The sequence below is a fragment of the Fulmarus glacialis genome, unplaced genomic scaffold (assembly GCF_000690835.1).
Source record: "Fulmarus glacialis isolate BGI_N327 unplaced genomic scaffold, ASM69083v1 Scaffold33540, whole genome shotgun sequence".
Lineage (NCBI taxonomy): Eukaryota > Metazoa > Chordata > Aves > Procellariiformes > Procellariidae > Fulmarus > Fulmarus glacialis.
This window is the reverse complement of record NW_009186372.1, coordinates 871-12,613: the sequence shown is the minus strand read 5'-3', so window position 1 is coordinate 12,613 and position 11,743 is coordinate 871. Positions and strand designations below refer to the sequence as shown.

The window sequence follows — 11,743 nt, the reverse complement described above, 5'->3', positions numbered from 1 at the left end:
TTGCCCATGAGACATTTATCAGGTGATAACTACTAGCAACTATAGACCTGGGCCAAATTCAAATGAATAACCTAGATGTGAAAGGCCATGTATCGTGTTCAGTTAGCCATTCTGTTGCCTGAAACTGTGGACTTAGTGATCCAAGACTAAATTAAATAGAAACAGTCCAATGAATGTCCAATTTTACTCTGTCATCCAAATGATGATACATATTATGATATTACAGCACCATGGAGAGATATACTGTGGTTGAGATAATTGTGACTGTTAATTTTCAGCCTTGTTGCTAAAGGACATTCCTCTGGAAATGATTACAAAGATGTAGGAAAGCATTATTTGAAACACAATTACTTTTATTTAACTCCAGATTGAAAGGCAAAGGAATTTATGATGTTTGTAACTGTTTGATGTCATTTCTATAAAACGTGTTTTTTTCCATAAACAGGCACAAAATACATTCACATAGCAGTGTCAAAGAATTCTTGCAAATCTGGCTTGGTTCTTCTGTTTAGACAAAACATAACAGCATAATAGTGTGATGAAGATCTGGGTGGCTTTCTGGTCAATTTTAGTTTTTCTTCTTAAATGTCTGATGGCACACCTGGTCTTCACATGTCAGTTCCTATAGTATTAAAACAATTAGTAAATATATAGTGGTACAAGTTGTATTTTGCATACACAGCAGAACCCACCAGAAATTACTACAACTGAGCCACTGCATTGAAAAGATATGCTTATGAAAAAGAGAACAGAAAGAATAGTGTATTATATGTAACCAATCAGCAGGCATGCACCACATGTTGCAGTAATTAGATTTTGACACTTGAATTGAGCTCTAAGAAGAATAAACATGAAAAATGCATAAAAATTGCTCTTTAATGCAAGGCTTTTTTATGCTCTGTTATTAAAACAATATACTGTAATAGTTTATAATTCACATGTTACCCCATAATTCATGAGAAGCAATGAAACAAGGAAATAAAAAAAAAAAAGGAAGCTGCTTTAAAAAGATGACGACATTTGCTTCAGGGATGTGCCCAGCCATTTTTCAGGGACCAGAACAATACACCATTTTTGCCCAGTGTTGCAGCTGACCTCCTAAAGGTTGGCACACCTGCACATTGCAATGCAGTCAGTTTGGTTAGTCTTCTGACTAGCCAGCATTCCTGTGCCAAATAAGAGCTGAAGCTGGCTTTTTGGCAAGCAAGTGGCCAAACCCGCAATAGGGTTTCTGAAGACTGTTGTAAGAATCTACTTGGTCTCTCTGTTTCTACCAGTCTTAGCCTGAATCCTGGTAGCAACATGTAGAACCTTTGTTAGGTCATTTTTTTAATATGTGTTGAAATAGAGTTGAAAAAGTGTACTGGACAGTTGGCTTTTAGTTACGTGGCAGATAGTGTTTTTTAATTCATTGCTTTGGCCTTTCAAGCATACAGACTTGAGGCAATGTAGTTGGCCATACCAACTATCTGTAGGGTAAATTTGGGAAGGAGTAGATATCTAGATGCAAATCACGAGATAGAGCAATGACGTCTCCTCCATAATCTTTCTGCACCCACCTGTTGCACCATCCAACATTATCATGCCCATTTCTTGATTGCTCTCCCAAGAAACTCTGGAATCATTATCATTATGTATCTATTATTTTGAAATCTTTCTGGACTTCACTCACTGCTTATTTCCTGCACAGGCTCTTCTGGCCTCTCTTGAACTCACTTCATTTATCTTTGGGCTCCAGCTTACTAACACAGATGTATGAATGTTTTGACTTTTTTATTGTACCAGCACAAAATAATTGCAGTGTAGGTTGTTTGCAGGATCCTCTTGAGTTTTCTGATCTGTATTACAGCATAGTATGCTAAAATTTCATAGTGCTTCTTTCAGAACAAAAAATAATAATTTTCTTGCAATCTGTCCCATACTGTTTTTTTTTCTACCAGTGATTATATAAGAACGAGATGATGTTAGAGGTGCAATGTAACAAGAAGGGTTAATAGCTGGAGGGCAATGGACTGGAGCAAAAAAACCACTGCAGGGTTATGACTTAATTGGGAGCAGGTGGAAAGAAATTGAGCATTCCTGAGTTGTAGCAGAGAGGGAATTTCCTTAGAGTTCAGAGATCAGAGCTCTCTAAATAAAGACCATTCCAACTAGAACAAGTAACAAACCCTTTGAAATGGAAAACCGTACTTTGTTGCAGTCTCGGTTATGTGCTATGTACCTGTATAGCAGCCCTTACCAGATGCAATATGTCTCCTTCAATCCAGTGCTTCCAGCCCCTGTTTTTCTTTTCACCTTTCTGAACACATACCAGTTTGTCACCATCCCAGGTCACTAGTGTCTGCATGAATCAGATAATTAACTCAGATATGTTAACGAGAAGTTTATGAATACATGAAAATAAGCTCAATCAAACAATGAGAAGACACAATTACAGTTGCTTCCTACCATTCCCCATCTTCCTTCTAAAAAAGCCCAAATCCACCATTCAAAACCTGAATGCATTCAAGATGACAACAGTTTTGATGTGAAGCTTTTACAGTGCTTTGTTGTTATTTCCATGTATTTCTTCACATACACAAATATAAAGTGTTCATACTAACTAGTGAATTGCTCAGTGAATTAACAGACACTTGTGCAATGTGTGCAAATTGTATTTTTCTTTTCTTGCTGTTTAAAGCCATTAATAAAAAGATTACAAGGTTTCATGAGTGAAGACCTGGGGCTTATACCAAGTAGTGCCGTGCTAACAGCTTTTCTAGCTCCGCATAAAATAACAAGAGGAAGTGTATGTTAATATCATCTCATACAATGAATTTATGTATACATTTTCCTGCACTTTCACAGAAGACCTTTAAAGAGATATGATCATAAGCTGGACAACGTGCTCTAGCTGACCCTGCTTGAGCAGAGGGGTTGGACTAGGTGATCTCAAGAGGTTCCTTCCATCCTCAACCTTTTCATGATTTGGTGTGATTCAGAGTCTATCACTAATAAACAGGGTATTGGTTATGCTGATTCTTGTCCAGGAGCAGGATGACCATATCTGTAAGGAAAAGTTCTCTTTACAGGCTAAATTCTCTACTCAGATACACTAGAGTACATTCAAAGTAACTTTGTTTGAATTGTTCTAGATTTGAACCACTGTACTTTAGGGAGACATTTAACCATATATCATAGGCAAATCCTCATCTGAGACCAGTTACGGTCAGTGGAAGTTCAGTTATTAAAAAGCTCCAAGAGTATTGGGAGCTTAATTCATTTTCTGGTTCAGCACTGGATGATTTATTTCTCTTATGAGAGAACTTTCTATTAATAATAGAGACAAACCTCATTCCATTTCAGTTAACTTCTTTCTTATTTACGGAATTTTTAAGCTACATGCTCTTTAAATTATCCATGCCCTCTTTACATTTAAATGTTGCCCAGCAGTTTTATTACCTTCATCTAACTTCAATGTGTTTGAGGCATTGTTTTGTTAATAAAATGACTGGAAAATTCTTTTAGAGCAGTCTAGAGAATAATGGCACGACATGCTTCCTTTTTCTTTCTCCTCTTGTTAGAAAGGAAAAAAAAAAAGTAATTTGTTTAGAAAAGAATATTAGACAAAAATGATTAAACCAGATAGGTTTATAATTGTACAAGCTGTGTTTCCTTCCTTCCTTCCAAATAATTGATAATGAAGAGGAGAGTCTGCAAGTGAAATGGTTTTGCACAGAAAGGCAATGGTTTTGATAGTGGTGAAGAGCACTAGAGGAGCATTTAAGGAGTGATGCAACTAATGAGTCCTTAGATCCTTAATAATGCCTTCAACTAATCTAAAGAGATGTGGGAGCAATGTTTTAAAGCATAAACTCTGTCACAGGAATATGTCCCACTCAGTGCTCACTGGAGAAAGTGATAGAAAGAAAATTTAGAGATAGGGATATTCAGGATACTGGAAAAAATGGGTCTTGTAATTTGATGGCTTGCAGTGCTGTGAATGAGAAAAAATTGGAAGAAGTCACAGGAATTACACTGCACAAAGTTAGTTTGAGAATGAAAAGGGATCCATAGTGAATACACAATGTCTTCTGTTAAATTTGTGCCACTCCAGTGAAGGATGATGTGAGTTCAAATGTAAACATGTCCTTTATGCCGCCAATTTCCTTTGGCAATTGCCAAAACAAAACAGGTCTTGTTGACAGTGAGCTTTGATCTCAGCTTCTCAGAGTTTGGCAACAAGTTCTGAAACCTTGTTTATTGAGAAGATACTGATGGAAAAGACAGCGTATGTTTGGAGAAGAGCAAGAGAGCTGAGAGCTGTGTGGAAAAATAAAACTGTGGTAATTGGCAGAAGAATCGATACAGGTAGATTCAGTAAATGATGACAAAGACAGGCAGGTGATGCAAGATTAGCAAGACTCTGAAGGGGACAGTCAATGGAAATTTAAGATCTACTGGCCTTTCTACCTTTGAAAATCTTGCTTAAGTATTTTAGGGGTGAGAAGAGAGTAAAACAGAAGCAGTATTGATACAGAAACATGAAGCTGAATTTAGTAAGTGAATTTAATTAGTGCTCATATGTATTATTTTCCTCCCTGACTTCCCTGATACAGTCTTGTTTGAATGCCTTACAGGAACAGACTTATTAGTTGACTCTGTCTGTCGTAGGAGGTAGGGCATGGGCTAATACACAATATGGTGCTTCATCCAAACATTACTTGTCCACATATCTCACTGAAAGGCTTCGGAACATACGCCCACAGTTTCCTAGGGGAATTTTGAGCTCAGGTTACTCCTATAATCCTAAAGATATTAAAGCATGCATTGCTGGGCCTCCTTGTCTGTCTACCACCTCCAGTAGGCCTGCCACCCGTATCAGTGGTAGCTTTGGCTCACATTTTTTTCTTGTCCCTTCGCAAAGCTCCCTTAATGTTAATAGCTGAATGCAGGTTTATTTTTAACAGTGTCCAACTGTTAAACTGTCCAACTGAAGTTGAGCAGGCTCAGATTAAAAATACAGTGTGAACATAGCCATGCAGAACTGAAAATTTATATTGACATAAAGAAAGTCCTGAATTTAAAGGGATGAATTTACAGTTTCATTAAGGAAGATACATAGGTAAAAATACAGTTTTGTGCTTTCTAAATACATAAAGGTGTATCATAGAAAAGCTGGAAAACCCCCCTACTAGAAAAACACGTAATTAATGATTGCCCTCACATATCTGAGTAACCATCCTGATTTGCATTTGTAATAAATGTTTGTAGCAGGAAAGAAAACTGTCTCAAGATGGAAATTATTTCTGCTTTATGAAAATCCTCTGATGTCTGTGAAATTTTGGGTTTTTTTTCCCATGTATTCAGCTGATTTTTAGAACTGCTCGCTCCTGGTGCTGACTGTAGTGTAAACAGATATCAGGTACCAAATTTTTACCTTTACCACTCGGTTATCCAGTCCTTTGGTATGTTCTTCAAACTCCACGCCCACAGTGAAATTCAATTCATAGTTTCTGAAAGTACTGAGTGATTTTGTTTTAAAATTATCTCCATCTTGAATAATCTCCTTTGTTTGTTTCAAGTGTTTTGCAATCTTACGAGTCGCAAAATCAATCCCTGCCAAAAAACAGAACAGAGAGTATCACAATGAAAATTCCAATATTTGTTACCAAAAATAAAAAACCACAGCACTTATATTTACACATAATAAAAAACCACATTTTATGTGGAACATAATTCCACAAATGATGCTTTTACCTGCAACACTTTGAAGAGAAAAAGATCATTTAAAATAAAAATAATCTTGTGTTTGCCAAGAAGATTTTCAATTTGAGGATCTTCCACTGATTATAAGTTTATTTATTAACAGGATATCTGTGGGAATGTTGTGAGCAGAGCTACAACATACAACCAGTAGTGAAGAGATGCTGGCATGTTAAATCACCCGAATCTCCAGGTTTTTTTGGAGAATGTGAAACAACAGGGGCTATTAAGACTGACATTGCCTTTTTGGCCTCACTCATACATGAAACTGTGGGATGCCAGGAGTGCTATTATCATCTTATGCCTGGGAGCCATTCCCTTTTCTAAGAATGCAGTATAAATCATGTAGCTCTTAGGCATATGAGGGTGCTGGTATGTGTCCTGCAGGGTTACAAATGTTGGCCACCCCCAAAAGAAGGATCTCAGAATAATATTCCTTTTCAGAAAATAAGCATATTAGAATGAGTATGTAATCAAGGGGATTTTGGCATGTTACTTTTATGATGAACCTATAGTCTGTGAGAGTATACAAGAGGTTAATTAATTAATTTTAAAATAATGAAAATTATACTAATGAATAAAAAAGAAACAGTCAAATAAAAGCCTGACTTATCCATTATTGTTAGACAGCAGACACAGAAATAAATTGTAGTTTAGATGTTAAAGGGAGACAAATTCAAAGTCAAAAGTCAAAAAAGTATCGAACTACAGCATTTGACAGTTCCTGTTTAATATTCTGTCAACATTTTATGCAGTACTGATCTCCTTAACATCCTTATTTTGTTCATGATGAAGACTAACATTATAATGTAAACAACTGCTTGCAACTGAATGCATTGGAAGTTACCAAAATGAGAATATATATTACGATGATGACAGTTTGCCCCAGACAATCCACCTAATGCCAGCTGCATTACCATCTGCAATAAATATTTCTGACCAGCTGGCAGTGAATCTTATTATGGTGCTATATGCAAATGAAATAATCTCACATGCTTCTGCAAGAGATTGAAAAATGATTTGGGTTTGTTAGCCATCCTTTCGTGGTTTCGCATGCAAGTTAATCATTGTCAGCTCAGCAATGCCACATACTAATGGAGCTCTTTTTCTTTTGGTAGATTCATTATGCTACTTGTGAAGTACTAATCGAGTTGAGTAAGAGGATTGGCTTGAAAAAAATTGTGACTTTTTAACTTGGGGAATAATGTTCTTGTTCAGTATTTATATTCAAGACTTCTTGGGTATATTTTATCTGCTGTGGTGGAATAGAGGTATCTCTGCGTCTGATTTATAGCCAGGTAACATAAAATTGAGTTCTCTCTGAGGAAAAAAAATGTCTAGACTTCTAAGGAAATGCTATTTCTGACTAATATATGAATCTTGTAGCTCCTGGAGAAAAATCAGGGGAGGTTTTATTAAAGCATGGTTTTCATAACTGCATTTTGAACAATACAAGCAATAAAAATGATATATTGTTCTATTACAGTAGATTAAAATACTTTGTAACATGTTTATGATAAAATCAAAGTTTCTGGCTTAAAGGGCAAAACTATTCTTTAATTATAGAAATGCATATGCATTAATTAAAAGGATGGATGAATTTTAAAAAAACAAAACCTCATTGTGCTTTGAACCTGAGCACTTTAATGCTTAAAATATCAGCCACATGTAAAATTGTGAGAAACAAAGCAGAAGAATATCTTTTCACCCTTTCCATGTAATTTCCTTCCAATCTGAGAATCAGCTACAGCCATATGCATCTTTGCATTGTTTTTAGTGTTGTTTTTTATTGCTAATTCATAGGCAGTTTTTAATTAGTATAACTTACAGTATATATATGCCTGAATACAAAAAAAATCATGATGTACTTATGAAGGGCCAGATCCAGACAACTGGTGCAAATAGCTCCTTCATCCCAACCAGTAGCTGGCATTCTTATTGGGAAAGTAGTTTGAAAACTTTATCAGAAAGTTCAGTGAGTACATCTCCAGTACAGTCTGCCGAGGGTAGGGAATGAATCGAAGTATTTTCCAGGAAAAATACATCTATATTGCATTCCTTATTCAAACACATTCTTCCTCTTGCTTTGTTTCAGGCTATTGAATGGGTCAAGTTCTTTTATTCTCATGAACAGTTGCTATCTTTTTTTAAGCAGGCTTCCCAGTATTGGGTGCCTGTAGTCCAGACCCCATTGGAGGCTGAATCCACCCATTTTTCTCCCAGTTTCCACTGGGATACATAAGATCAGAAAGGGATCAAAAATCCACTTGATTTAATAACAACAAAGTCATAATTTATCCACTGACTGAAATGCTTCTAAGGATACCACCGAGATGCAATGAGGAACTGCTGTAGACCAGCTCATGCTAGCATTTATGGTACAAAAAGAATTATAAAATTGGAAAATGGATTACATATTATAAAAGGCTCAGAATATAAGGATGATAATAATTAAAGTTTAGTTTAAAGCTGATATAATTAATATTTGTATTATGACAATTAGACACTAAATTCTTATTGAATTTGAGTGAAAAGCACAGTTTAAATTCTACAGTGGGTAAATTAAAATTCAAAGAAATGCATGTTATTAGCAGCTGGTATCCTTTTCCCTGATATTTTCCCTGAATTTTAAGACAGGTGAAATGTTATAGCTCAACTGAAATAAACAATACAAGAATGTCATCCGATGATATCCTGGAAGGAAAGAAAGAAACAATAATGAGATGGCCACTACAACCAAATGAAAAGATATCACCACAATTACAAATCCTTTTGGAAAGGAAATATGCACACCACAAGTGTTTAATTTGCATCCTAAAAAATAAGGAAGGAATAAACCTAAAAAGTAAAGAGAACTTTATCAAGATGATTATCAAATGAGAGTTATCAATTATGATGAAATTTGTCACTACAAAGCAAGGCAGAACTAGAGCAGGATGACCATCATGACTGGTGGTTAGAGTAACACCCCACAAAAGTAGGTCGGGTCTTGGAGCAAAGAGCTGACACAGGACTGAAGCAGAGCCAAAGCAGAGAGAATTGAGCTAGAGGCAAGAATTTTAGGTAAGACCAGAAGCTGAGCCAGGCAGTGAGAGAAGCCTGAGGTAGACAAAGATGGCCTGGAATAGTCAATTTGTGATAACTAGGGGTTAACTTAAGTATCATCCAGACCAGCAGTCTCCATGGCTCACTTAAAGTTGGCATATTTAATGCTGAAATGACATTTCAGTTGCATACAGAGTAGTAATTATTATTTATGCATAACTATCAAACCCCAGCACTCAAATCACTTCAGTTAGTGTGTATCTTTCTCCTGAAATTCATGATATTGGCTTAACCATTCTTATTTTTTAAAAATGATTTTTTTTGTACCTCGCAGGTGTATGTGTATAGTATTTACAGACTTCCCTAAAGTTATTGAGCTTTTCTCCATAAATGCAAAGGCTAAAAACTATGAATAGTGAAACTTGCCTTTCTCTCTTGAAAGAGTTGAAGCTTTGAGGAAATTATAACTATTTTCAATTGTTGTTGAATAATGATGAGAGTTTATTTTTATGTGTTTATTTGTATTTCTTCTCTTTCAATCTGAACAGATAAATAAATTATGGGTTAAGATTCTTTGATGAGAGTAAAACTAGTAGAAAATCAGTTAAAGCATCAAATTTTTCATCTCAGTTAAGGATTTTGTGGTAGTTATCCCTAAGTCAGTCACTAGTGTGGACACTGAAAATTACTTGAAAATTATTAGATTTAATTACCTGATTACCTTCTATGTGTTAGACTCTTCTTCCTAACAAATACATTTTCTTAGCTTGTGGAAGATGGCTATACAATGTACTCATTGATTTTGAACCACTGAGTTGTTTTTATAATCTACATCTTTACAAGTAAATATTTTGGAATCTGAGCAAACAAGTCCTTTAGATCTTCATTAACTTGACTCAACACCTTTTGAACAAAGCATAAGAAGCCAGAAGTCTGATCTCCACTTCTGATGAAAAGTGCAAGGTATTTTGACCTGAAAAAGATCCTGTTTATCAGCATCACTCTTACAGTGGTGTCAGCTACTGTAGAAAGGCAGAGAAATAAGAAGAGGAAGTGCTGAACAGAAGATAGAAATCAATGACCACTAGATAGAAAACAATGAGACATCTGGGAATGAGAGCTATCAATTGTAAGCATAAAAATAAAACACAGGTTTGATTTTTGCCCTATGCTAATTTATGATTCAGAGCCAGCCAGACTTCTCCAGTCTACGTTAAATTTTCCAACTCTAATGACTACTTTTCTTGTTTAAGTTTTATAGACAACGTGTAGTAAGGAAACAACGGTCCTTTATGCCCTTCATCTGTGATGTAGTTGAGCTAGGAGAAGATTCTCGATTCTAAAGATTACACTTCTCATGAATGTATCAATCTAATTCCCATATTATTTGCGGTTTTTGGAATGCAGCTATATTATTGCAGTGGTGGAAAGACGATAACTGTTCTTTCAGTGCCAATCCAGAGGGTACTGAAGAGATTCTTGGGAAATGTTGATGTCTTCTATTGTTTCTTCTTTTCAGCAAATTAAAGATCTACATCTCTGCTAACCTCAGTAGAGGAAGGATTTCCTGCACACTACTTGCATAATCATAATGACCTGGAGCAAAAAGTTTATGCCTTTACGAGAACAAAAACACTTGAAAGGGAATTTATATTGAAAATAATAGGTGCAGCAAAAGAAGACATTTCTCTCATAAAATTATCTCCAGTCATTATAAAAATTGAGTCTGTCAGTGTGTGGAAAAATAAATCTACAAACAACATAAACTTGATCTTGATATGAACTGACAAGGATATTGCTTGCATTCAGTTAACAGTGTTTTAGTATTCTAGCATCTACAAAGAGTATGCTTAATATCCTATACAATGGATACACAAACTATAGCTATAAGGCCTCTAATGTTAAAGAGCCTAACAAAGCAGTAAATGAAAGTTGCCTAAAGAGTAGAACATCTCTTTTTGCATGTACACATATATTGTTGTCATCAATGATGGTCGTAGCCAAGTGAAATTAAGCTTAGTTAACCACGTAAACATATGTTTAAGAACTCCTGTGACCTATGTCTCCTTCCTGTGTAAGGATGACTCCCTCAAAAATTGTCAAAAATATCTGCCCATTTATCTTTAAATGCTTTTAAAGGCTTTTATTGCCTTTACCATGCAACTGGTACATATAATTTCTACTAGTTCAAAGTACTAATAAAGTACTAAACACTATTGTTGCTTTAGTGATATAGAATATCCTATTCCTCTTTAACAGAGCCAACCAGGTTTTGGCTTGACTGTTACAGTAAGTATATACCAGGAATAAAAAAGAGCTTCTGTATCTGAAAGCCTGTTTTGTTTTTTTTTTTTTCTCCCATCTGTACCTGTTTTTTCATTTATCTAAATAAAGACTAATATCTTTGGCTCCAAGCCTTCTCTTGCTTATATACTTAGATCATTGTAATTATAAGTACATTACAATTACTTGATTTTTAATGTGATTGGCAGAAACCCTTATGCCACAATGCACATTACAGAAATAGTCTCATTAATCTTTAGAAGATTTTACTTACAATTGAAACATTTTCTCTTTATCTCTATATAGTTAATATTTTTTCATTTACCTAAAGCAACCATGTAGCCATCGAAGTTTTCATTGGCTTCCATTTCCCATGTCCCATTGTAATCAGCAGGCATGGTGGCAAGAGCTTAAAACCAACTTCAGATCAAAAGGTGAGGCTGGAAACAGGATCTGCTAAGAGAATGTTTTATAAACCTTTTTATATCTTTTTTTTTATAAGGTTTATGGTTTTCTAGATAATACAGTTTAAGGGTCAGAGTGATAACCCTAGAAAACTTCACCTTCATTAACAAAGTTCAGTTGAACAGCTGGCAGACAAGGAACACTTTCTGAAATATGTAGTAATACAGGATATGATTTTACAGTGACCTTTGTAAAGAACTACAAG

The 11,743-nt window shown here is 35.4% G+C and overlaps 1 protein-coding gene across 1 annotated transcript; it reads right to left on the bottom strand.

Annotated features, from left to right (window-relative positions):
- Nucleotides 1-382: 382 nt before the first annotated feature.
- Nucleotides 383-11,528, bottom strand: RBP2 (retinol binding protein 2, cellular). Its single transcript, XM_009587662.1, has 4 exons — nt 11,399-11,528; nt 5,420-5,598; nt 2,240-2,341; nt 383-622 (listed from the first exon to the last, which is right to left on the bottom strand). The coding sequence occupies exons 1-4, from the start codon at nt 11,469-11,471 to the stop codon at nt 569-571; spliced, it is 408 nt and encodes a 135-aa protein (XP_009585957.1). The 5' UTR covers nt 11,472-11,528; the 3' UTR covers nt 383-568.
- Nucleotides 11,529-11,743: the final 215 nt, after the last annotated feature.

Bases quoted from the DNA above. Each gene is read 5' to 3' on its own strand.
- RBP2 (XM_009587662.1), bottom strand. From the start codon at position 11,471: ATGCCTGCTGATTACAATGGGACATGGGAAATGGAAGCCAATGAAAAC. The intron at 5,599-11,398 runs GTAAATGAAAAA...GTTTTTTGGCAG, and splicing joins TGGCTACATGGTTGCTTTAG to GGATTGATTTTGCGACTCGT. The intron at 623-2,239 runs GTAAGGGCTGCT...TTAATACTATAG, and splicing joins AAGGAGACATATTGCATCTG to GAACTGACATGTGAAGACCA.